Genomic DNA, 27762 nt, shown 5'->3' on the forward strand with positions numbered 1-27762 from the left:
AAGCTCACCAGTTAAATCAGGTGATGTTTTGTATCCTAAACACATTGGGAAGATTTAAAAAATAAGCACAGGAGGGGGAAAGGATGGATTTCAGCAGACATAATTGCTAACATTTTCCACTTCCCGGGTAGGTTAACAGGGACCAGGCTTCATACAATCCTGCTGCTGTCCCTTTTCCTCCAGGAAACTCCAAAGCTGCCTCTGACTAGAGATACAACTTGTTATTGTTCCCTTCCCTGCCCCCAAGATTTTGAGACACTGGTCATCTACTGCAGTCGAGTGTCCTTGTGCTGCCTGCCAAATGGATGAATGCTGCAGTCTGCATCCTCAAGGAGAACAGGCCATTCACAGCTTCCTATTTTGGGGCCACAACCTTTCTCCTACTGGAAAGGCAGCACACGCTGAACAGTTCTCAGATCAGCAGCCAAGCACTAGACTGAGAGCCAGTGGCCTTTGCTTCCAAGCTGGAGAGGTAAATACATGTAAATACTCTGTATTGTCTCTAAACATGAGGACAGAAATTTGCACTGATTAAATAGCAAGGGATCAACAGCATAGGGCAGCTCTCTAAATACCCTGTAGCTTTCAACTGTAAACTGAAGGAACAACTGTTCTGGTCTTGGTTAAACTAAGTCTGACCACCTTACTGAATTACACGTGGAGCTAGAACAAAACTATCAAGCCAATTTAAAACAGAAGCCCGTATCTCCCACGTGCTGCCTATGCTCCAGTTATGTTTGGCACAATTCAATTTTTCCCCCTAAATTTGATTATTTTTTAAATCAATTTTTAGTTTTAAGAGTCCCCGCCCCAATTGTTAATAGTTTTTCTATTTGTAACTACTTTTTTTTTTAAAACAGATGTAGGGTTGGAGTTAGGAGAATGCTAACAGCCTGAAGCAATGTCCCTGTGAAACTGGAGGACTGAAACCATGTTACGGTAAGGTACAGGGAATGATTGGGTCCTGGTGCAGAGGAAAGAGATCCCAGCTGGGACTGGAGGACAAGATGTCAGCTGCAGGGGAAGCCACCTTAGTCTATAAAGTGCTACCAAACCATTTGTTGTTTTTTTCTGTAACAGACTAACTCAGCTACCCCCTGAAGCTGTTGCTGAACAGTTACTGACCTGAGACAGCTTCCACAGTCATAGCTAGAGAGTGAGCAAGTGGGGACCATTACAGTGGAGCTGTAGTGGGCTCGCCTGGCCACTGAGAGTGGATCCCTGAGCAACATGGTGGAGGGTAGGCTGGGGTTTCAGTGGGGGAACAATGGACACCCCGCCACCCCATCAGGACCACAAGAAGGCTGCAGGGACAACAGGGCAGCTGCCTCTGCAACCAGCCTCCTCCTTGCAGTCCTGGCCAGGGGTATCTGCTTTGCCCTGTGAGGACTGTGGCTTCCCCACTACACCTGCAGGGATCATGTGCAGGACAGCTTTACTATCATGGATGCGCGCACACGTGCACCCACACACCCCTCCCCCGCCGCAGATTGTTTCCTATGTGGTAGCTTAACCCGATGTTTACCTACAGTTACCGATTAAACTCAGTGTGGTCAAGCCTCTGTACGTCACACCTACAGAGTGCTGATCACACATTCCACAACACAAATGCTTTTATACACATATGCCTCCCATCACTAATCCTCGCCATATGCAGGCATCAACTAATAGCTGTTCATACAGTGTTTCTAACATTATAGTACAATCCTGGGTGGAGACTAGATAAACCACCTGGTATTTAAAGACAGGTTTTGCAACTTGGTATTGGCCATCAATGTTTGTAACCTACTCATCAAAAAAGTAAGCACATCTCAGGGACCTGGAAATTCCCCTTACCAAAAGCACCTGAATGCGTGGTATGGCATAACAATGAGTAGAGCAACTTCCCTTGCCCTTTACAGCACAGGATTTACTCAGGTCTGAAAGCTGTTTAAACATAATTGCTACACCTGGCTAAGCCTGCAAAGAAAAGCAGAAGTCCTTTCATCTGAGACAAAACCTCATGCACACATGAGAGGGAGAAAGTGTCAGTGCATTCTAATTTCATAATGTGTTGCTGTCATCGAGAATTCACTGGAATACCGAATCAGTACTTTCTGCAGCTGAAGCAGAAGGTAGGCTAGAACAGTGTTTCTCAACCAGTGGTACGAGTACCCTTATGGGTACTCGAGAGAAGTCTGGGGGGTACATCGACATAACTGAAATTTGGAGAAAACTGATTTTTTAAGTTTTCCAGCACTTTATTATTTTTGTACGTTTACACCAAAAATTGTATTGCCTGCTCAGCTACTATTAAGTTGTTTAAACAAATGTGTCCAATGGTTAAAAAAATGGTGTGTCTGAAAACTGTAGGTATTGGGGGTACTTTTTTTTAAGGGGGTACTTTATAAAAAAAAAAGGTTGAAAAACACTGGGCTAGAGAGATTTTCCCCTCCCCCGAAGTTAAAATTGAGGATGAAACAGAAATGATCCAGGCCTGCTTTCCCTACTACCCCCACAACTTATCGCAGTCCCAAGCAGTTGCGTAAAGCACCACAGTTCTGATCTGCTACATCTAAACTGACCCAGGTGACAATGCTGAACAGCATCATACATCAGCTATGAACTAGATTGAAATGGAGCCTGATTTTCACTCTTGCTATAGGAGGTGAAAGGCTGATGCATTAATCATGCCCGGTTCCCCTTCCCCCTGATCAAAATTCTCAAACTTGTGACAATAAAACAAAACAGTCACAACCACCATCCTGATTCTGGTTGACAGGCTTTCCATCCACAATGGAACACACTGAAAAAACTACTTACTTGCACAGAGGTGTGAATCCTTGTTGAAAGGTTTCATACAATGGTAACAGCTGATTGGACCTACAGTAGGGGTTGGGCTGAAGAGATGTCCATTTAACATCTTCTTGTCTTTTTCCTTCTCCTTGGAATCTTTGTCTTTCTCTTTAGTCTTCTCCTTATCTTTCTCTTTTTCCTACAAAGGGAAATAGAACAAGTAGTCTTGTGACAAATCCCTTCATGACGGTTTGCCTTTGGAGCTACGACTACATTGAGCCATACGCATGTTACCAACAGCCCATGTATCTTCACAGATTTTAGTTAGGGTAGCAAACTTCTAGCCTTCGCAGAAAGGGATTAACACTATAGATTTCCTGTGTAGTCTCTCTCTACACAGGCATTTTACTAGTACAGTAGCTCAAAAATTAGATCAATTCTCATCAAAGCATCTGTGTCTCTTCTCGTCTTTCTCTTTAGACATATGCCTTGGTTCCACCCTAAATGGCACCATGAGAAATCGCAATGTTTTCAGCACTTAGAATGGATTGTAGCAGTACTAAAATAGCATGTTTTGAGTAGGCCAAACTTTCAATGTGAAGCTAATTTTTATGGCCAATGTAAAAGGGCATTTTTAAAGGAGAAAGATGGGGTGCGCTGATAGAATTCTGTTCCTAATTTTTCTCCACTAGTTTGGCCTGCCTTCTCCAATTTCATGCAATCGAACTGTAAATTATCTCCTTTTGGAAAAATTTTTTCACATACTTTATATTCATAGCACAACAGGTAGGTTGATTTACTGCACTATGGTTAAACAGGACTCCAGGTTAACCAGTACTGTCTTGTTCCCTGCATGCTGTCTTTCTTAACAGCAGAGACCAGTGAAGGCAGCTGATGGTTGCTTTGCTAACCCTAGGTGCTAAGTTCTCCATGTCTCAACAGCAGAGGAGATAAGATTGGTCAGATAGACAGATTAGCATTGAAGATTATATATAGTGTTAAAGAGGCCACTATGGTTATTCTCTGCATCAAAAATTCAGCACACACAGGCATTTGGCAAGCTGACTAGAGCAAAGCCCATCCATTCTTGTTTGTGGCCTGCGTCACTGCCACCTTCATGGGAACTGCATATGCAGAATATAAGTAAACTATATGTGCATATATACCGGGAAAAAAATTCAACTGCTCATTGTACAATGCAACCTCATCATCTTCTCAATGATAATAATTTCTACCTCAGTGGAATATCGAGACCATCTGTTGGATTCTGTAAAGTTTTTTTGTGGATTTATAAGTTGTTAAAAAATATGTAACATGCCTTGAGTTAAACATTTTTTCTAATAGAGGTCTAAATAATCAAATAAAAGAGTCCTCCACAGGACTGAGGAACAGCAACAAAGCAGTTAATACCAGAAGAGCAAATACAAGCTCTGCAGTCACCATGAGAAGAGTGTCGAGTCTCTGATGTCACTTGCAAATAATTAGTAACGAGTATAACATCTGTGTGTCTATGAATTCAAAACTGAGTTCCTCCCTACAGGGGCTTTAAACTAACGTTCTGACTAATCTCAGTTCTGGGCCAACTGTCCCTTTCAGTATTACATCCAGGCAAAGTAAAGGCAATCCTAACTGGGGAAAACAAACCCGAAACTACCAACAGTTCCCTAAACCATCTAATGCCTAGATCTAGATTTCATTCGAACCCTGTACCCACAGATGAAAGACTTAATGTCCCATTCATAATCTGCTGAATTGTGCAAATCCAGCAGAATTCACTTCAGAAGAGTCTCAGGATTTATACTCTGCAGGGCTGCTAGCATATCAAGACCAAAAGTTTTGCTTGAATGTCAGAAACAAAGAACTCAGTCCCCCAAGGGAAGTACCTTATTCTCAGCTAGACCCTATGCCCCTGTGAACACAAACACTCCTACTAATGCTGAAAAAAGGAGATTAACTTTAAAAACTGCGAACGGAGTGCAGCTGGTATTTAAAGACAGGTTTTGCAACTTGGTAATTTTGGGGTCTGGGACGTGAATCATATTTTATGATTTTATAAATAAAGAAAAACATTTCAAAAAGAGAAGATTTCAGTTAGCCACAAGAAATACTGCCCCACATATAGTGAACAAAAAGCCAACTTTCATATGCTGGGTGTCACTGTAGTGAACACCATATAACAAAACATTGCCTTAAAATCAAATGTTCTTTTTACACTACACATTACTGAAACATCTTCCAAATAATAGCATGAAAATAGAAACCCTTTTCTTCCATACCCAAAACACATCAGCATAGTTGAAGGGAACCAGTTCATTGGGCAACCTACATAAGCATCAGATTTCAGTGTGAAACAACAAGCTTAAGTTCTTACCTCCCAATGCTTAAGTCCTACAAGTCTCACTGTTATTTCAGGTAATTCACTAAATCTATACCGTTTTATCGACATGCTTTCCCAGGGGCAGGAGGGCTGTTCTCCATGCGTATTACTCCATAGTGACAGCAAACTGATCTGTTCTGTCTGCCATGACAGACTACTGGGAGAGGAAGTCAGAATGCTTGGGCAAGGGAGAGAGGGAGGTCTCTTTGCTGCTGACTTCCTTGCAGATCACCTTAACTATTTTGCTGCTGTTTGTATCGTGTTTTCTCCTAGCTAGCTTACAAAAATCAGAGGGCAGGGAAGACAGGAAATGAATTTTAAAAGGAAAGTGTTACTTAAATTTAACTCCAGAGCTTTAAAAGAGATTTAATTAAAAAACTCAAAACCCTATGTGATGTGTAGGGCAATTGTGAAAAGAAAATTGTATTTGGATAGAAATAGCTGCACATTAAGTATACTTCAACATTATTTAGTACTTTTGCAATACTCCGTTTATCAAAACACTTCTCATATAGATGGCTAGAGAGGCTGCTTTTGTGTTTCTATAGTTACTGATTCTTTTTTAATTCACAGATGTTTATAACCTCCCAGTTCTTTGAAATGCCATATTGAGAAGCTGGTGGTATTTAAAATTCTCTGGATGCAAACACCTACTCTAACAGCACAGGTGAATGACAGGAGAAATTACTCACCCTGCATCTCTTAAATTTGATTTAATATTTGCTGTCATTCCCCAGAAATTCATTTTGAAAATGGGAGAATCTCTGAATGTTTTTCTTGCTGCGAGCAATATCACCCGGTAGAGATTGTGTGTATATGAGCCATTATTTGTAATTTGACTTGAATGGAGTTACTTCTATATAAAACTGAAGTAATATGATGTTGTATATTAGAGACAGTGGTAAAATTACCCATTTATTTATTTCCCCTTCCATGTTTATTTTTTCTCGTGCCTGTATGTCTTCTTTGCATTGTTATTAAGATATATAGAGATCGTGGTCTTCTTCAGAAATTTTATATTTACAACTAATCTTAGAAAACTGTATTATCAAAAACCACATTCTGAGCAGAGCAAAATCTGTTAGGAACGTCTGCATATGTTTATGCCTCTTGCTCTACTAGAAACAGTTAGAAAAAAAAAACCCCACCAAATCTTCCTGTTCCACTTCCTCTTTCAAGAGTTGTTTTTTTCTTGCATGTTTTAATCTAAAACACTGTTCTTCTCTGCGACGATCCTGTGCTCCTAGGAACTTTCTCAGGCATACCATTTAAAAGTGCAATAACTAGCACAAAAAATAACTAAGAAAGAAGAAACAAAGGAGGGAACTTGACTTGCATGTCACTCTGCATTGCCACTTAGTAAAAGTATCAAAACTGCTAGCTGTTGTTAATTTACAAAAAACAAACTAAGTTTACCTTCTTCTTGGAGGGCACTCTTGATTTATCAGAAATTTTTAAAATAATAAAAAGTCAGATGTGGCAGTCTCTATGACTTTTGTTTTAACAGACAAAGGTACAAGAAGTATTGCAGTGTGCATTCTCTACATACTGTCTTATCCCTCATCCTAACAAATTCTTAAAATCTTTCTCTCTATACACCTCTGATCTGCCATGAACTATCAGTTCTTGCCTTATGGCCAGGACTATTAGAAAATTCCCTAACTGCACATGTTATTTCACAAATTCTCACAAGTGGCTTGCAAGAAGAGTTCTACAGAAATGCATTCTCTCACATTGCACTCTGCACTGGGGGGCAGGGATTATTGCCATATTATTTTGAACTTCCCATGATTAGATGTGGCTCTGAGGTTGTCAATGACCACAGCGGGTATCCTGTAGACAGAGATCAACAAAAGGGAACTGGTTTCCCTTGCGTAAGGCTTAAAAGGTGTCACAATCTCCAGATGATGCACCAGAGATGACTCCACTTTTGTACATTTATTGTATTACCACATAAAGACTTATGTTAAATTTGTAAAATCAAGCACTCAGAAACTAGGGAATGAGAGAATTAAAGCAGTCTATGCTGCTTTATTTGGGCTCCATTGTGCATATACATTATGATATAGTCTTCTTATATATCATATACTATACTGTTTCCCAGAGAACTCTTTGCTGCACAGGATGGATGATGCACATTGAACAAGCTGTTATTCAATATTTTGCTTTATCCCCCATTGGTCAGTGTGTGGTCCCACACCTCATTTACGGTACGTTATTAAAAAGCTGCACTGAATGAAGAATTATGAATTTCCTTTTTAGTTTTTGAACGGCACTCATGACAGTACCTGAGTGCTTCACAAACATTAATCATTTTATTTTCACAGCACTTTACAAGGTGATGTGGTATTATGCTTCTTATTTTACACACAGGAACAGAAGCACAGACAGGTTGAAGTAGATTTCACTACTTTTGGGTGTCCACTCTGACATAGCTACAGCCTGATTTTTCAGAGTAGTTAGTATTCTATAGCAAGTGATATGTTTGATGCACAGTTCCCAGTCATTTCAGCTGCACTTGAAGAGCTCAGCACTTTTGCAAATTACAGCCTAGGCCCTAGGGTTTCAAGATAGGCATCCAGTTAATGAGGAACACATTGAGTAGCTGCCTGTGTAAAGTTTGGTTTAAGTGACAAGTCCAGCCTCCTGTAGGAACTCTGGTAGAGGCAAGGAGAGAGGCCAAATTCTCCAAGACAGCATTCAATTGCCTTAACCATGAGCCTCTTTTTTTCTCCTCCTGCGTCATTTTACCACACACTTTCCAGTTCTTGCAACATGAGACAAGGATCCTACAGTCAACGTTCTCACTCACTATAAAACCATAATTCATCCCTAGAGCACACTCTATACGTAGAATAGTGCTAGAATCCTATGGTAAAAATAGTACTTGATCCTGTTATTAAAGAACATAAGAATGGCCATACTGGGTCAGACCAAAGGTCCATCTAGCCCAGTATCCTGTCTGCTGACAGTAGCCAATGCCATTTATCCCAGAGGGAATGAACAGAACAGGTAATAATCAAGTGATCCCTCCCCTGTCACCCATTTCCAGCCTCTGACGAACAGAGTTAGGGACACCATTTAATCCCAATGCATGCACACAAGGGAACTGAATTAAGGTGCACATGCAATCTTAATTCTGGCATCCTTAACTGTTGAATACTTGACGCAGCAACCTTAACGTTTTTCAATGTCATTTTTCATGTGCCATTCGCTATGTATTTAATAAAAGCAAATAGGAAAAATAAAAATCCCATCAAATGGAACCAAACTGACACTTAGCACAGATCTAATTGAACTAATTAATGGGGTAACTGATAAAAGTAGAACGTCGTCATCATCTATGAGAACCAGATGGTAGAGACGGGATATGGCGGTTACTCATCTCCTCGTAACGGTTGTTCTTTGAGACGCGCTACTCAGATCCATTCCAGTCAGGTGCACGTGCGACACAGGCACAGTCACTAGAAAGGTTTTCCGCTAGTAGCACCCCTTGGGTTGGCTGTGGAGGATCCTGGAGTGCTCTGTGGCGCTCAATAGCTGACCCTGCTGACCTGGTGCCTTTTCAGTTCCTTCTTGCCAGCTATTCTGACAGAGGGGAAGATGGTGGGTCAGGAATGGATGTGAGCAGCACAACTCGAAGAACAGTTATGAGAAAGTGAGCAACCGTTTTTTCTTCTTTGGAGCGATTGCTATATCAATTCCAGATAGGGGACTTCCAAGCCCTAACACGGAGTTGGAGTTGAACCTGTGGAACAACAGACTGGGGCACTGCTCTGTCAAGGCCACATCATCTCTAGCATATGGGGTAATGGTGTAGCGAGCAGCCAAGGTGTGCACCAAGGACCACATCCCCACCCTGCAGATCTGTTGAACTGGCACCTGGGACAGGAGCACCATTGATGAGGGCTGCGCTTTTGTGGAACGAGTCGTTAGAGCAGGACTGGAACTCTGGCTAATTCCTAGCAGCGGCAGGCGCAAGAGGTAATCCATGACGAGATCCTCTGTGACGAGACCAGGAGAACTTTCATATGGTTTGCCACTGCCACAAATAGCTGGTTCATGCATCCGTTACCAGGGTGAGGGAGGCTGGGGCCTGTAGACAGATACCCCTTTGCACACCTCCTGCTGATTGAACCACTAGTCAAAAGTCTGGCTGACTGGCATGGTGACCATTGAATCCAGGCTGTCATATCCTGGGTGAGAAGCTGAAGCAAGCCAGGCCTGTAGCAATCTGAGTCACATCCTGGTTGTTGCACCATGTACTTGAAAGACACCATATGGCCAAGTAGCCTCATACAGCCCCTTGCGATGGTGGTGGGTACTATCTACAGCTGTGCATAATGCCCATGATTCTCTGAAACTGGGCCTCTAGCAGGACTGCCATAACCCAAGTCAAGTCCAACACTGTCCCAATAAACACTGTTCTTTGAGTTGGTATCAGGGTTGACTTACTCTCATTGAGGAGGAAGGCGATTTGTCAAAGGTGGATTTCACAAGTGAAATATGCAGTTCCACCTCGTAGTGGTCAATTGCGGAACACCCCCCGAAGCAGCCAGTCGTTGAGGTACAACCGACGTTCACTTGATGAACACTCGGGGGGGCTGCTGACAGGGAAAAGGGGACGACAGTGAACTGACTCCACAAACCTGAGGAAGCCTCCGTGTGCTGGACATATGGATATGTGAAAGTACGTGCCCTTGATGATGACATACCAGTCTCCTGGACCCAGAGATGGAACGATGGCATTCAGAGAAACCATGCAAAACTTCAGCTTCTTCATGAAGTGACTAAAGCCTCGCAGGTTGAGAATGGGTCTTAGACTCCCTTTGGCTTTAGGGATTAGGAAACAGGGGGAATGGAACCTTTTGCCTCTTAGCTCCTGAGGAATTTCCTCCATTGCTCCTGTGGCGAGGAACATATGCACCTACTGGATAAGGAGTTGCTTGTCAGGAAGGTCCCTAAAGTGAGAGGGGGAGAATGGGGTGGGAGGCAGGGAAGGAGCAGAACTGGAGAGAATAGCCAACCGTTACTCTACGAAGGACCCGGCGGTCCAATGTTATTTGGGACTGCACTGTAGAAGTGGGACAGGTGACTGACAACAGGCATGAGAATCCAGTCCATGTTCTGGTACAACATCCCCAAGTGCACCAAGTACATCAAAAGGCCTTCTTGGAACCCAAGGAGATGTGCACCTGGCCCTGAGAGGACAAGGGCTGAGACAGCTTGTGCCTGCCATTACTAATGTGCTTCATAGAATAGTTCTGTCTCGGACATGGCCAGTAGGAGCACTGGAAAAGCAGGGGTTTAACATGTTTCCGCTGAGTAGCTGGGGTGGGTACCACAAGCGACTACAATGTAGCCCTTGAATCTTTTAGGCTATGCAACCTGAAGTCAGTTTGCTCTGAAATAGCCCTGTCCTGTCAAAGGGCAGGTCCTGGAGAGCCTGCTGACTAGAGGTCTGCACCTTTTAACCTCTCCTCATGGCTATGCCAGAGAACAACTGAGTCTTCCTTGCCCTCCTCACCAGTCGCCCGAAGCTCCTCCCTGTACTCCCAGGGTAACTACTCACTCAATTTTAACACTGCATTCCAGGAGGTGAAACTGTCTGCTCAGGACTGTGTGCTAGTTAGCAATCCTGAGTTGCAAGCCCAGCATGGAATAGACCTTCCTGCCAAAAAGACTGAGTTTTTTTAGAGCCCTTGGACTTAGGAGTGGGTCCTTGTTTTCCCGTCTCTCATGTTTCACGGGGAGTAGCAGCACTGAGACTGCTCTCGGAGTCATGGTGTTGCTTCTGTTGCAGATGCCGAAGCACTGTGCACTAATTAACTCAGTGCTGGGTTTTGCTGCACTGAGGCATGTTGTGGTTCCACAGCTGCCTCTATAATGAGCTGCTTTAAACTGAAATCCTGCTCCTTATTTGTTCTGGGATCAAACCTTTTACAATCCTGTACCTTTTGGCTTGGTGTGCCTTGCCCAGACACTTTAAACAAGAGTTGTGGAGGTTGCCTGTTGGTATGGGCTTGTTCCAGGACTTGCATGGTTTGAACCTTTGGGACTTAGGCATGGCCTGAGTCCCAAAGGGGACTAAGATATTGGAATGAAGGGGAAACCCCTGACTCTCAACAGCTAACGCTAATAACTACTAAAACTAATTTTAAAATTTTATTAAAGCTAATATTAAAAATTTGCATAATACACAGGTTAAGAGAAGAGCGTGTCTGTACATCTGTCATGTATCAGAGGGGTAGCCATGTTAGTCTGAATCTGCAAAAGCGGCAAGTCCTGTGGCACCTCATAGACTAACTGAAGTGTAGAAGCATAAGCTTTCGTGGGCAAAGACCCACTTCGTCAGATGCATGAGTTAGCAATTTGTACATCTGAGTATAGCGTTTAGATTAAAACAAACTTTGTATGTTTGGGTAAAGTCAAAGAAATAAATCAACAATAACCCAAATTTAGAGGTCTAAATTTAACAATACAGTTTAGATATTAGCATTCAAGTATTCGGGTACACAGCTTATGAAAAGTTAGATAGAGCATTGGTTGGTGAAAGCAAATACATCAATGAGCTGAGACTGTTCCTCAGGGATTGAGAATTTAGGGCAAGTTGCCTATTAGAAAATATAGTCCATAAGGAATGTATTTGAGTTACTTTCCCAACTATGCATCTCATCGGCACTCCAGCTCATCCCTCCTGCCTTTTTACAACTTAACTGAACGACTAAGGAAGTGAGGGGAACTCGTTAAGCAAGCCACAACAGTTCCAACGACTGTCACTGGTGGTAAGAAGGACCTGAGGAGGCACCAGATCAGCAGAATCATACACTGAGCACCATAGATGCGCCACTCCAGGGTGTTCCACAGCCAACCCCACGGGAAATGCTACGGAAAAAACTTCTGAACTGTGCATGTGATGCCCACACTCCTAACTGGAATCAATATGAGCAATCACCCTAAGAAGAAGGAACATTGACTTTGCCAGTGGGTTTCACAGCTATTTGACAGCAGTGGAATGGACACTCATGAATGCGAGGGTTACGTTTCAGGTGAGATTGAGTGTGCTCTAGTTGTCATAGACCTTTCTGCCCCTGTAGCTCTCCACCCCCACAAACTTGGCACTTTTTGCACCATCCCTTTCCCAATCCTGTGTTTTCTCCTCTGTACTCCCATACTCATTCTCATCTGATCTCATCTCCTGAGCTCATCCTTGCACAGCCAGTCCATATCTGTGTACCATTTCTTCATCCAGATGGCTCCCAGTGTCAGTCTTTGTCCAGCTAGTGCCAATCTTCCCCATCCAGTTTTCCCCCCAAGTTTTCCAGTTTCTTTGCCCAGACAGTCCCAGTTCTGCTCCTCATCCGATCTCTCTCTCCAAACCCACTAACTGCCAATCTCTTTGACCAGTTAGTACCAGCTTCTCCCAAGCTCCTAGTCTGATGCAAGTTCCCTGCCCTTCCACTTACCTCTCCCCACAAGGCTTCTTGTCCTAATCTGCTCCTTTTGCCCTCGAGATATTGCTCTTGCTCCCTCAGCAATTGAATCGGGGTGCTTCCTTCTTTAAGCCGTGTGGTCCCAGCAGTGAAAACACAAGCAAGAAAGTCTCCCTGCTCTTATTTCCAGGGTCTGTCCTCAATCTAGGACCAACTGCAGCAAAAGTCTGGCTTGCCCTTCTGCAGTCTTTGTACTGTAGCATTCTCAGTGCAGATGGAATCTTCGCTGAAATTAGCTGTCAAATACTATCACGCCCCTTTTGAGCACATGCAAATTGATCATCTTCAAAAGCTTTGCTTGCCATAATATGGACATTTATTCCCCCACAAGAAAATCAAGAGATAATATTCCTGACACAAAGGCAATCTTTGCTCCAAAGCATGGAGATGCTGAAGCTTGTCAATGAACCAGCTTTAAGAATGTTTTCAACATGGGCAAAGCAAAGTATTTCCCCTAATCTTGTTCTTGTAAAAGACTGCACTGTATTTCTGAAATGTAAAAAATTCCAAATGAGGGGAGAGACCCCTCAACAAACAAACAAACAAACAACCCCCTCCCTGCATACACACAGGGCAGGCACTCAACACAGGATTTCAATGCAATCAGTTCTAGTTTGGCAAAGTTATTAGCAAGTGACAACAGGATCTTAATAATGGGAAGTGCCAGTCAAGCTTACGTATATGTGGTGCTACCAGCACCATCTCTAATAGTTTTACTTTTTTGCCAACTATAGCACATTCTTTGTCACTGTTTATTAATCACATGCAAGTTGTGACAAGGTCTCTAGTATTATTAAAGATCCATGTCCTCCTCAAGATCAGAGGAGACCTAAAGAACGTGAAGTTCTGTTTTGCCTGAACTGAAAATACATCAGCACACTTGTATAGCAAGAGTCATTGCTGGCTACAGAGATTCAAATTTAAAGGCGCCCATGAAAGTTACATACTTTCAACTAAACCTTCACCCAACCCCCCAGAAAATGCAAAAAATATAATTGTAAAAACTTCCTTCAGTCAATAATAAGGGAGAAATTATTCTTATTCATGAAGCAGTATGTTTTTAAAACAAAAAGACTTTGGGGAATATTTCAGACAGTTGAGCTATGACATTGGCTGAATGTCAATGACACTGGCTCAACATAATGTCTGAGGTAGAATCTGATGGTACCAGCACCCCCACTGAAAGCAAAGGCATATGCATTAATGTAATTTTACACATACCCTTCTTCTCTTGCTATTTTGTATTGATTGTTTCAGTTTGCTTTTACAGTGATTTCACCCATGCGACTGAATGTTTTAATAGGGCAACAGCCCTGCATTGGCAGGAGCACAGAATAAACAGGAAAAAAAAGGCCTTTCCCGCCTCTAATGTGTGTGATTCTGTTCAAGAGGAAGCTATTTTGTTATATTTCTAGCACAAGAATACATCAAACAATCTAAGGAAATCAATTCCCAAGTTCCTCAGAGGCTGTTATAGACATGACAAAGATTTTGAAGTATTTGCAATATCTTGAAAGAGTGTCTTTCAGAATGAGTCCATTGCCTTTTACCAGAAGTACCTTGTTTTATCAGAATAAGCATCATTTCCAGATATCAGATTTACATTTGCTTTCATTACATTTATGTCTCTGTGTTACTCATTTTCTAGGCCACATCTTAATAATTTGGTAGTAATCCCGGGTGCTCACTATATTAGGCTGACCACATTACTTTGAGACCTGACAGGATCCATTCAGGAGCTCACAACAGTATACTAAAGAAGTCTTATTCACAGAGAGGTGAACATCAGACACAGGCACTAGCATAAAAAAAAACTATGCTTAATTATATCTGCTGGGTACCAGCTGCCACTTACTTTGCTCTTCTTGCTGCTGGACATTTTATTCCTGAGGTAGCTGAAGGTGCGACTGACTTTTGTTCCACTTTTCCCTTCTAAATCTTTCCTGGAGGGGCTGGGAGGCAGAACATTGCCACTCTCTTCAGACACACTAAAAGCAAAAGACAGAGACTCTGGGTTTTCTTCTTTTAATTCCCCCTGCCGGAGATCATATAGAACAGGGGAAAAGACTCTGAAAGAAACACTTTTTTTGTTTGTTAAGAGCAAATGTATTTTTTCATCCAGCTATTGCAGCTAACCCACAGATTCATTGGCCAGTTTAATTTGTATATGAAATACAAGCAGCTGAAAAGAAAGCACTCATTAGCCACTTAGTCACATGTTACAGGAATCTGTTCCTTTGGCAATATTTCTGTATTTCAATGTCTCAAGTGATGACATTGTGCCCTCTGCTGCTTTACTGGAGAAACAGATTTTCATTAACACAATAGTCAGCAATTTCCTATGGTGTATGGCTAAACATATTCACTCAATCTTAATTTACTGGCCTAAACCACCAACGTCCCTCACAACCCACACAAGCAGTGAAATCTACAGTGAAGTCTCCACAGGGAAACACAATATCTATAATGTACCCCCATTATTTCCAATACAATTTAATTAGAGATTTGGTTAAAAAAATATTTTTCAAGACTCCTAACTTTTCCTGATCTCTTAAAACCGAGCAAATAGGACTCCATTAATGTTTATTTGTTAATCTATAGGTTCATTTTAGAGATGTTAAATATTGGTTAACTCAATAGTCAATTAACCACATGAATTTTTATCAGTCAACTATTCTATAGTCCCCGAAGGAGGAACTGGCAGCCAGTGCACTCTGGCCCCACTCCTGGGGAGCTCCCTGCCACCTTGTGCTGCTGCCTCTGCATCAGAGGCAGCAGCGTGGGGTGCCCGTCGGGAGCTGTTCCGCGAGGGGAGCCAATTTAAAAACCAGCTCCTCTCGCAGACTGGCTGCCTACCACCCCTGCACTGTTGCCTTTGATACAGACGCAGCACCAGGGGATGGCAGCAGCCCCAGTCCAGGGGGAAGAGGAATCTGAGCTCCCAGACCCAGCGTGAGCCAAAATTGAGCCGGGCTGCATGCGTGCTTGGCTCCTAATAACTTTAAATACAGAGCAACAGCACGGATAGGTCCCAGACCTGGTGCAAGCTGGGACTGAGCCAGGCTGCTGGCCAGCCTGCTAAAAAATTTACTGGCAGGGGTAGGGAGGAAATGCATGTAGTCTATAACATTAACCTATAAACTTTTGCTTATTGGTTAATCAACTATACTATTACATCCCTAGTTCATTCCATACCAAACTTTGAGCTATCAATTTCAGAAGGGGCTGGTGAAATGGGGAGAAAAAGCCAAAAGAAAAGCCATATTTTGTCAGTGATAGTGGACAAACCAATTGTCTGCCACTCAGCAAATAGATATGAGAGAGATTTCAGAAGATAACAGACTGCTGTGCACTAAAGAACATTTTACAAGGCTGCTATACTGTAAGCTTAGTGGTGTAAGAGCTATTTCTTTGTTATATCTATATAGTGCCTAGTACAATGCAGTCTGGGTCCTTCACTGTGGCTCCTAAGTGCTACCACAGTACAAATAAAGAAGAGCATTTTTATTATGCTATGGAAATAGGAAGCACTAGATCCTATAAAAACATGTACCATTTCCTGTCCAAATCCCCAGCATGCACTGTAAGAATTAAGTTCCTCAGGGGACAACTAAAATACCTCTTCCCCTTAATTTGTTCACTTCCTGACTTCCAAAAGGGAAGGAAATGCTGTAGGGACGTACATAAAAGAGGCATATTCCATATAAAATGCACAATCTTTCCCAGACATGCAAAATACAAAAGTGAAACAATCAGCTGAAGAAATCAAAGGGAGAGGAAAACAGCAACTAAGATGCTGAAGAGCCTCCTCGCAAATCAGACATTCCTGAAATGTCAGGGGAAGTAGCACAAAGTATGAAACAGTGATCAAAGACCCAGCCACAAATGATACCTTGCCCCATGCAGAAAGGGGCTATTAAAGCAAGCATCCAGTCAGAACAAATGACCTCTCCTTACAGCCATGCAAGGATGAATAAAGTATATATAAAAACCATGGGAATCTCTGCCACCATAAAAAGACATACAAAAGGAAAGGAAAATAGTGAGAATAGCATTTGGATCTTGCATAACTATGTTGATTAATAATAAAATAATATTCTAAACTTTTATTATTTATAAATAAACATTAAATATCCACAATTACCACTGTTCAGGAAAAGGCTGTTGGGAGGATGGACATCTCCAAAGTGATCATTTTAAAAAGTGTTTTTGATTCTAAACTATTTTTCAATGCACAGAAATATTAGCCTGGTTCTCAGAGGTCTGCACACTAGCAGATCCCATTCAAGTCAATAGGGGCTACGACCAGTCAATACCTCTAAAAAACCAAATCTATATTTTGGACATTTCAATAGAGAAAAGATCAGATCATCCCAGTACTGTACCTCTGAGACAATGAGCTACTGGTGCTGTTGAACAATCGTGTGCCTGGAAAAGATGAAAAGAAAATATTAGACTGTGAAGTCAGCCACAGTAGTGCTGAAAATACAACTCCTAGATTCAGGTAGTTTACAAAAAAGAGGGGACTGCTTAGAAATTAAGGATTCAGATACGATTTTTCATGTGCACAAGGGAAAGAATGTTCGTCACAGCCCGTGGGATTCCAAGTTAGTGATAGAAGCGGATAAAGAGTTAGGTTGCTTAGCAGTTTTATCATACACCAGCTGTAAGACAAAGGATGTAAAGCCATGATTTTCACTGGTACATTAAGGGTGCACAATTCCAAACTGCTAATTAAGTTACAATAGGTGAAAATGAGATACTTTGCCTCAGTGCTTTTATTTATGCTTCATCAGAATGAACCTATTGTAAGATATGCCCTTGTTTCAGGTACAAAGCAGAATTCTCTGTGATAAAATTATAGTTAATTTGTTCATCACACCCCTTAAGCATGTCATAAAAGAATAAAGGAAACAAGAGAAACCTTATTAATTTTTCCATTGAAATGTCTAGAGAGGCAGAACTTGGTCGCACAAAATTGTGGTTTAGGAAAAAATGATGTATACCATGCCACTGAAGTCCTCCAGTGACACAAATTCCCCTTGTTCACCAAGAAACCCACCTACAGCAGCTCCTTGGAGAAAATTATATAGGTGATGCTAGATGTTATTAAATAGTTGCTTAGTATTTGGGAGTGTTGAAATAAATCAATTCATATGAAAAAAATGCTTGATTCTTCCCTCAGAAACTATGTATGGCAGGATTCTAAAGGACCCCTTTAAAGTATTTTCAAACATGCTAGAAAGAAGCAATCTACGTAGCTGGCCTTATTATGAGAATTTTGTAATTTTAACAGCAACAATGGTACTTTGGCTTCAAACACTGTTAACAGAAGTTAGAACTAAGAGCTAATGCAAAGAAACTTCACACTCGGCATCTGAAGCAAAGGGCAGGTCAGTACCAAGAGGCTATAGGCTAATTAAAGCATCACATTTATTCAGGATTGTCCCATCCCCACTTATTAAATAAAATAAAGTAATATAGCCTTTACTACTGACTACAGTTTCTAAAATAGCATGAGAGCAGACTATTTTTTTATCTTTAATTCTTGGATATTTATTAATTAAATAGTGGCCTAAGTTTGTCCCCAATCCTGGTTTAGTTTTGTGTGTCCCTGTTGACCCTTTAGTTGACTCCAAGTCTGGAAGTCAGACAGTGTAATTATATTTGTTTGGTCACACTTCAAATCATTTGCCATCTCTCTCAGGTTTTTGAAGAGTGTCCATTACCTGAGTATCTAAGTGCTGAATGAGTAACTTAAAGGCTCAAACTCTTATCCATTGAACTTCAATGCAGGCTCTCCACATCAACTTCCATTTGCTCTTCAACATAGGTTAAGCCTCTTTGTTGGCTCACTCTATATTTAACCATCATCTTCCTTGACTGAATTTAAACATTCCATATAAAACTTATGCAGTATTTTAACATCCAACACCATCACCAGACTAAGTGGGATGAAGAAGCATTTAATCAAGAGTTACAATAATTTATTTTTCATGATCCAGTTTTCAACATCTCTGAGAAATCCTGACATGCATAGCATTTCAACTATGCAGTTGTATTGTAAGACAATAACTTTACTTTGAACAGAATCATCGATAGTGATGTGCAACCAATCCAGATGAAATAAGCACCCATCCAAATTCTGAATTCAACTGCTTTTTACCAAACCTAAAACTAAACTATTTTTCAAAAAGGACTGCATGACCAGCATGCAGATACCTGTTACTTAAGGAGGACAAACAATTCCAAAAGCCTGCTTACAACCAACTAACCTTTCTGTAAAACTTACAGATCAGCTCAGGTAATAATTTACCTGTCCGAAATCTGCAACTCATAAAAAAAAAAACCAATCTAAGTACACGATTGTGTCAAATTAATTGTAGCTCGTTCCGAAGGAAAGAAGGGTATGGAGAGGTTAGAAGAAGAAAATTAAAATGCACATTAGATATGTAAGCAAATACATCCATCTCTTCTGTCAGCAATGAGCTCTGGAAAGGTGGAAAAAATACATCCATTCCAGAGTTATTGTATCTAAAAATACCTTTGGCTAAAGAAACGTTTATATAAAGCCATCACAGAACTGTTTGAATGAGAGGGATTACAGCAAACACCAAGGACATAGGAGACTGAACTCAGTGACCTGTTATTATGTGCAATTCCATCATATAATCAGATTAAAAACGTGTTAAGTTCCATCTTCAAAGCAGCGGCACTTTGCCCCATGCTCCTGCTGTTCCAAAGCCTAACACCTCTGATGGTTCGAAGCCTTCTCATATCCAGCTAAACTTATTTCATGGCCAATTTATGCCCTTTTACTCTTGTTTAAGATATTGTCCTTTATCTTAAATTGCTTTTCACCACTCTTCAGTATTTCCCCCCATTGTATTCAGAGAAAGCAATCATATCTCTTTCAGCCTTTGTTTTGCTAGGCTAAACAAGCCAATATCTTGTTAGTCTTGTCTTGTAAGATTGACACTCCATTCCCCTGATCACCTTAGTAGCCCTTTTCTCTGCTCCTGTTACAGTCTGAATTCATGATTCATACACATGATAACCAGAACTGTACACAGTATTGCAGGTGAGCACTTCCATATCTCTACTGGAAATATCACTTGCTACATCCTGGGATCGAGTTCATTTTTTCTATGGCTGAATGACATTAGCGGCTCACAGTTATTGTACAGTTAATAAATACAACCATCTCTTTCTCCTCTCTTATTTCCAACTGATGAGGCCCAAGTTTAGGGAACTGGAGATATTTAAGAACAGGGTGGACAGACATCTATCAGGGATGATCTAGACCAGGGGTGGGCAAAAGGGCCTCCATGGGCCAATCCGACCTGCCAAGCGGGTGGATCCGGCCCGCAGAGGCCCTGCTGCACCCCTTCCCCCAGACCAATTAGGATCTGGGGGCGGGGGAGCACCCAAAGCCTTTTCTTCTTTGCCTCTGGCCTGCTTGCAAAGCCTCCTGCCACCCTGCCAGGAACACGTGGTGCTTTGAAGCACCATGTGCTACTTGCAGCATGGGGGGGAAGGGGAAGAGCGAAGGAGGCTTCACGTGCTCCCCCACCCCCAGGCCAATCCGGGCCTAACAGCGGGGGAACTGCATGAAACTGCTTTCACCCTGCCCCAGCCCTGTAAGGAGCCCGCGGCACTTCGAAGTGCCACATGCTCCTCACAGGACGGGAGGAGGCTTCCCGCGCCCCCCCCGGCCCCAGGCCCTGATTGGCCTGGGCTAGGAGAGCGTGCCAAGCCTCTTCCCTGGGTGCCTAGTGAGAAGGAGGGACAAAGGGGCCCAGACCAATCATGATCTGGGGTGGGGAAGCCCTGCTCCTTCCCGTGTAGGCCCTGCCCCTTCCTGTTTAGGCCACGCCCCTTCCGGGGTGGCCCAGAGCTATTTTAAAAATTTTTGAAGTGGCCCCCGGGCAAAAATTATTGCCCACCCCTAACCTACACAGTGTTTGGTCCTGCAGTGAGGGCAGGGAACTGGACTTGATAACCTCTCAAGGCTCCTTCCAGTTCTAGGATTTTAGGATTCTATGTTCTAGGGCAGTAATAAACTCAATGTTTAAAGCTCACTGGTCACAACGGGATGGTTGAGGAAAAGATCATAACACAAGCTGGACTATTCTGATTTAAAATGGTCCTTCTGCGCTCTGGCAAGATGATTTATTTTATTTTAAAGTCTGACTGGGGGGAAGTCCCTTTTACTGTAAAGAGTGGGTACGGCATAACAAAACCCCCAGATCAATCAAAAATCAAAATCATCACATGAACATCTTTGTTCTGCAGGAGGAAAAACCCTGAAAGTGTGCTCTCAACCAGACAATCTGAACTCAGATTTTAAAAACCCCAAGCTAGAGCGTGTTTGGCTCAGAGGGTATACTTTTAATTTACTGGACAACTGGGGAAGCGGTGACATTCTAATCTGAGTCAATGCTCAGACTGCAAATGACCCTAATGGGTACACTCTCACTCATGCGGATTATGAGCATTCAGATCCACACACATGATTTGGGGTCCCATCTCTACTGATAATCCCAGGTTGCTGGAATAGCCACAATGGTATCTTCCATGCCCATAGCAGTAGATACAACACATTCACTGACCTGATAAAAATCAATCTTTATAACACCTTTTTGATGTGTCAGAAAGGAAGAATACTATGAACACATCAAAAACTGATCCGCTGAGAAAGTCAAGTTAGAATATTAAAATTTCTGGATAAGAATCCTATCCTTCTGCCGCTAGTGAAGCATTCAGACACAATGATCAAGGTTATATGGTTAGGCATCATGCAATGGAAAGACTAGTTTAATGCTCACGAGTTAAACAGCAAGATCTAAAAAGCAGAAATACCTTCCCTTTATCTCCACCCCAAATGGCTGCAGTTCACGTAAAATGATTACTTACTATTCAACTCCTCCTCCTCATCACTGGAAGAAGAGCCAATAGAAAAGAGAGTTTTAGACTTAGGAATGAGCGGAGAGATGTTGAAGGAGAAGGAGATTCGTCTGGATGGTCGAGTCCGTCTCTGGGCTGAGAAGTGGGTTAACAGCAGACATTAGAGCATGCATGAAAATGGATTTAATAATAAAAGGGAGACGAATGCAGCCAAAAGCAAACTAAGTATAAAGCAAAATAAATGTCGGCAGAGCAGCTGGCTTCAGAAAGAGCATACAGAGCAAAGAATTCAGTGTGTTTTCATTTTTATTGTAAAAGGTGCAAGTGTACTTCAAGTCATAATGTTGAGATCCAGGTTTCTTTTATTTTCAATGGCAGCTTTTTTTTAACAGCGCTCAATAGAATATTATGTCTGAACAATTATGTTTCCAAACACAGAAGAATTCATCAGACAGATCCCTGAATAACCAGCACCTACTGAATTGATCAATTGTGAAGGAACCAATTCAGTGCACTCCATTTCTATGTTTCAAAATGTGGATTAAGAGGCACAAATTCTTCATTTAAATGGCATACCAGGTGCTACTGCAGTCACACAATTTTGCTGAACCGTTAGCTCTATTTATTTAGTGTTCTTGCAACCATCACCACTCAAAAAATCCAGTTACTTTTAAGCTGGATTGATAGCACAGCACCGGAGAGCTAAATTCTCTTGTTTATCTTTCAAACAAATATAGCATTCACAGCAGCAGCTTTCCTCTTACGATTCTCTTTCAATGTGCATCATTCTTGTTCTAAGGGAACTACTCGTAGGGAGGATGAATCCCCATGGCTTATTCGGTTCAACTTTAATGAGGTCTGCCAACTAGGATGACAAATTATTTTGTGGTGTGGACCCTGTAACAGGATTAAAGCTACCAAAAACTTGTAAGGATAATTATGTTAAATACTTCAGCCCTTTGCATTTCCTTATTTTAATGCAATTTGTGAAATGACAAGATTTATCATAGGGCTGCGTGTTCTAGCAACCAGGGCCAATACCTCCTGGCATTTTTCAGTACTAACTCTCTTAAATCTACACAAATGAAGAGGATTCTATTCTGCTGGCTTTTTAAAATGAATTTATTTTAAAATAAGCGAATCAATAGCAGTAGACACTCTAACTTTAACCATAGTGTTCTAACAACAACTCTTATAGAAAAGTACTATGGACTTTAATACAGATAAAATCAATATATATTTAGAAGCATCCTACAAAGTTACTCTTAACGAACATACAGAATGGCGAGGAATTTCTATTAGACGTTTAGCCATAGCACAGAATTCTACAGCACAGATATGATGATTCCCTATTAAGTTCTATAGGGTGGGCATTATTTTCTATTAAACACTACAAGGATTTTCCGTATGATAAAATACAAGAAAAAAAGGAGAAAGAGGGAAAACTGATATTCTTAACTTGAAATGAGCATAGTTTCAAGAATTTATGAGGACTAGATGCAATTTCCTTTCAGTGCAATTTAGAGACATGCAAAAGTGGCCCTTCCTTCAAAGAGCAACCAAGCAGAAATAAGATAGCACATATATTTGGAATACTGCTGTTAGCTGCACTATAGAAAAGGGAATGATAACTTTGGTAGCTACCTATAGGGACAATTAGTGGGTCAAAAATGTAACCTATCTTTTAAAAACCTGTCTTCAAGATCAATGTAATGCTTTAGTGCTCATGCCTTTTACCCCATAATACTTACAAAATGCTGTAATGCTTTATTTTCTTAAGCATTCTAGTAATGCCTACAAAACACAACTCAGCCCTTGTGAGCAAGGCCATGATAACAAATCAGTGCATATATCCTAGAGCTCGTGAGCAGTCCTCTCTCACATGCATGCACAATAGAGGAAAAATACCAACAAACCAAATTTCAGTTTTCAAGAAACAAATGAAAAGGAGTTTTAAAAAACAAACATCTTTTTGACCACTTATAAAGAGTTTTCAGTACTTTAAGACAAAAATGAAATTCAGAACGCAAAAATAAGCAACATGATGAAAAATTGCCTCTGCTCATGCATTGGAAGGACTGGCCAAGGTCATGTGACACATTCAAGAACCAAATGCACTACTTAACATAAAACATTCTGAGAAGCGTTTCCCAGTGGAACACATTTAACTGGGACATTTGCAGGCAAAGCTAAGTTTTAGTTTTATTCATATACCCTATTAAACTTGCTGATAGACAAACAAATCACTCAAGTTCCCTGAATCCTGGCTCTGAATACCATAACCGCAAAGAATTATTTGTTCTTCTTTTTAAATTACTATTTTGTCAGACTGTTCTCAAAGAGCAAAAAAAGAGTAGCAGCAATATTTTAAACAGAGAGAAAATGTTCCACAGGCATAGCTTAGTTCTTACTTCAGTTTAGTTATTTTTATTTTTAGCAGTTCCTGACTTTAAAACAGTTCTCATTAGAAATGTGATATTCCGAAGTTGAGAGCAGCTTTCTGCATATTCCAGCCAACCACTCTTGTGAACTCTCAGATTACAGGCAGTCCCCGACTTACGCGGATCCGACTTATGTCGGATCCGCAGTTACAAACGGGGCTGCCCCAGAGTACACGGACTGCGGGACCTCGTGGTCCTGCCGCCCATGTACTCTGGGGCTTTGCTCTGCGTCTCCCTGGTCTGCAGACCAGGAAGACGCAGAGCAAAGCCGTGGAGGGGCTCGGGCAGCGGGGCAGCCCCGCTGCCCGAGCCCCCCCGCGGCTTTGCAAAGCTGTGGGGGGGCTCAGGCAGCGAGGCAGCCCAAGCCGCCTGGACTGCTCCGCTGCCGGCTTTCCCGAGGCTTTGCAAAGCCGCGGGGGAAGCCGGCAGCAGGACAGCCCAGACGCCCCGCGGCTGTCCCGCTGCCGGCATCCTCAGAGGCTTTGCTCCCCGTCTCCCTGGTCTGCTGGTCTCCAGCAGACCAGGGAGACGGGGAGCAAAGCTGCAGAGGACCCAGGCGGCAGGACCGCGGTGCATCTCAGTCCGCCGCCCTTGTCTTCCTGGTCTGCTGGGGTGGTGGGGGCGCAGCTAGTATGCCCCCCCCCCAGCAGACTAGACTTTTCTCCGGACACCTGTGGCAGAGCAGCTGGGGCGCTGCTGGTTGGTCCCGCAGCGCCGCTCTGGGCACTACTGGTCCAACCCAGCAGCACCCCAGCTGCTCTGGTCCTGATTCAGCCGCTGCTGGTCAGTTTCAGCAGCGGCTGAATCAGGACGCCTGGGGCAGAGCAGATGGGGTGCTGCTGGGTTGGTCCTGATTTAGCCGCTGCTGAAACTGACCAGCGCTGACTACAGGAAGCCCGAGGCAGAGTTGGTCTGCCTCAGGCTTCCTGGAATCAGCTGCTGATCAGTTTCAGCAGCAGCTGACTTGGGGAGGCTTGGGGTTCTTAAGTTGATTCTGTATGTAAGTCAGAACTGGCAGTCAGTTTCAGCAGCGGCTGAATCTGGACGCCAGTTCCGACTTACATACAGATTCAACTTAAGAACAAACCTACAGTCCCTATCTTGTACGTAACCTGGGGACTGCCTGTATATAAAATGCTGTAGCATTAACATTTCTGAATATTAAGAGCATCACCACCAGCCAACTCCTTCTGGATAGCCTGGATGCGGTGGGACAACAGATCTGAAGGGTTTAGATGAAGTGCAATTCTACAAATGGCTCCCAAACCAACACATGACAATGCACGTACAGAGACCAAGATAAGGCCAAAAATCCTCTAAGCATTTATCTAGCTGGATTTTATTTTTAAATCTTTTGTGCAGAACAAAGTGTTTTCTTCCCTTGCAGTATTTGGGATAAACTTTATTTCATAGCATGTGGCATAACACAAGAACTAAGGGTCACCAAATAAAATGAATCGGTAACAGGTTTAAAACAAAGCAAAGGAAATATTTCTTCACACAATGCATAAAAAGCATGTGGAACTCTTTGCCAAAGGATGTTTTGAAGGCTGAGACTATAAGAAGAATCAAAAAAGAACTATATAATTTCATGGAAGATAGGTCCCTCAATAGCTGCTAGTCAGGATGGGCAGGGATGGTGTCTCTAATCCGTTTGCCAGAAGCTGAGAATGGACAACAGGTGTTGAGTCACTTGACAATTATCTGCTCTGTTCATTCCCTCTGGGTCACCTGGCATTGGACACTGTTGGACGACAAGACTGTGGGCTAGATGGACCTTTGGTCTGACCTAGCAGGGCTGTTTTTATGCTCTTCTAAAATTATTCAAGTAGACAGAATATCACGGACAATTAACAGTTGTTCTAGATTTTATTTACTTTTGGAAGTCACTGAAATTTATTCTTGTATATCTAAGTATGCTGTAATGAAGATATTAATGTTCAGTTTTGGAAATACAATAAAAGTAATATATTATACCATGAGACCCTACAACAAAGAGGAGAAAAGCACTTCACCAACATTAAGTTTCAACACCATTTGGCTGGTAAGAATGATCATCATTCTCGTTTAAAGATGACTGTGATGGAGACTGATCTGAGTGACTTGTTCCACAAGGAGCCTACATCCCTTTGGGATTTGTGGTGATGATGATGATGATGAAGATGAAATGGAGACAGTGAAGGGTGAAGTGTTTTACCCAAGTTTCCACACTCAGTAAGTGGCAGAGCTGGGAACAGATCTTATCATGAAAATTGTCAAAATGACTTAAGTTTGGATGCCTTACTGTTTAACTGTCTTGCTTCAAACATTTTAAAGGGACCTGATTTTCAGAATGCTCCAAGCACTTGCTCTGTAATAATTAGGCTTCTAATCAGCCAATCAGAAAGTTCTGAATTTTGAAAATTGTCAGTTTTTAAAATGTAGGCCCTAAATTTGGCCCAGCTCTAGCCACCAGACTGACCTTACTATTCTACCCCTGAACAGGAACAATTTTCCATTTCCCCAGCTTTCTGTTTGAGTTCCCACTTTCATTCGGTGGCTGCATCTAGACTGGCATGATTTTGTGGAAATACTTTTAACAGAAAAGTTTTTCAGTTAAAAGTATTTCCGCAAAGAACATCTAGATTGGCACGGATGCTTTTGCACAAAGCACTTTTTGTGCAAAAGCATCCGTGCCCAGTATAGACGCGCTTTTGCACAAGAAAGCTCTGATGGCCATTTTAGCCATCGGGCTTTCTTGAGCAAAAAATTAAGGTGCCCATCTACACTGGTCCTCTTGTGCAAGTATTCTTGCGCAAGAGGGCTTATCCCTGAGAGGGAGCGTCAAAGTATCTGTGCATGAAGCACTGAATTCTTACATTAGAACGTCAGTGCTCTTGCGCAAATTCAAGCGGCCAGTGTAGAGAGCTGGCAAGTTTTTGCACAAAAGCAATTGCTTTTGCGCAAAATCTTGCCAATCTAGACGCACCCCTTGTGTATAGAGAATGGGCTGACATTATTTAGCCAAAACAAATATATAAAAGGAAGGTATCTGTAAACAAGTTTATCTGCTCCCAATTCAGGTCTTGCTGGTACCTATAATGTGCATTATGAGGAAAATCTCTTTGTAAAATGGGTTACAGTTTACTTGAAAATGCAGTGGTGCATGTCTACTACTGATGCAATCTCCTCAGGGAGCCTGACAGAAAGTTTCCAAGTAATGAGGAAAAAAGTATTAGGTTGCCAAGCTTTCTGGTCCCCTAAACAGCTTGGCTTTTCTGAGACTCTGTAATTTATAGAGCTTGGTTAGCAACTGGAAATGGTGCCAACAAAATGTTTGCTTAAAAAAATAAAGGGCTTGAGCAAAAGGCGGAAAGAGGGTGTGACATAATATAGAGTAAGATGTATTTTTTTATTGGATGGATTTAGTGGTATTTTGGTTACTGTTGCTATGGGACATATACTTTAGACCACATGCTTATTAATCATGGAAGAATGAGGGCAATGAACTAAAAAGTGTCACAAGGCACCCTCTCTGTATGGTTTTTCCAACAAGCTTCCAAACGAAATAAAACTCTCTTCTTTAAGCATGTCTTCTCACTAGGAACAGGTCCCTTTGGGTCTGATGCCTTACTGAGCAACTGTTTTTTCACTGAGTTCAGGAGAGGAGTACCAGGTTGAATTTATGTGAAACAGAATTGTTTTTTATAAGGTCAAATACATTTCTTGCGTAATTCTATTAATTTTATTTGGATGATTTTGACCAATGGGCCAAAACCGGATTGGTTAT

At 42.0% G+C, this 27762-nt stretch overlaps 1 protein-coding gene across 6 annotated transcripts in view; it reads right to left on the minus strand.

The window, feature by feature from the left end:
* AKAP13 (A-kinase anchoring protein 13) overlaps positions 1-27762 on the minus strand; it is a 378791-nt gene that overhangs the window by 45928 nt on the left and 305101 nt on the right. For 5 of the 6 annotated variants that reach the window (XM_075897025.2, XM_075897027.2, XM_075897026.2 and 2 more), the window contains 4 exons: positions 21562-21687; positions 17031-17073; positions 14501-14633; positions 2803-2974 (listed from right to left, as the gene is read on the minus strand). In XM_075897025.2, the coding sequence (XP_075753140.2) occupies positions 2803-2974; positions 14501-14633; positions 17031-17073; positions 21562-21687 (474 nt within the window). The remainder of the gene's footprint in view (positions 1-2802; positions 2975-14500; positions 14634-17030; positions 17074-21561; positions 21688-27762) is intronic. The other variant, XM_075897028.2, reaches the window with a different exon arrangement.

Source organism: Pelodiscus sinensis, chromosome 14 (genome assembly GCF_052426305.1).
Source record: "Pelodiscus sinensis isolate ZL-2025 chromosome 14, ASM5242630v1, whole genome shotgun sequence".
Lineage (NCBI taxonomy): Eukaryota > Metazoa > Chordata > Testudines > Trionychidae > Pelodiscus > Pelodiscus sinensis.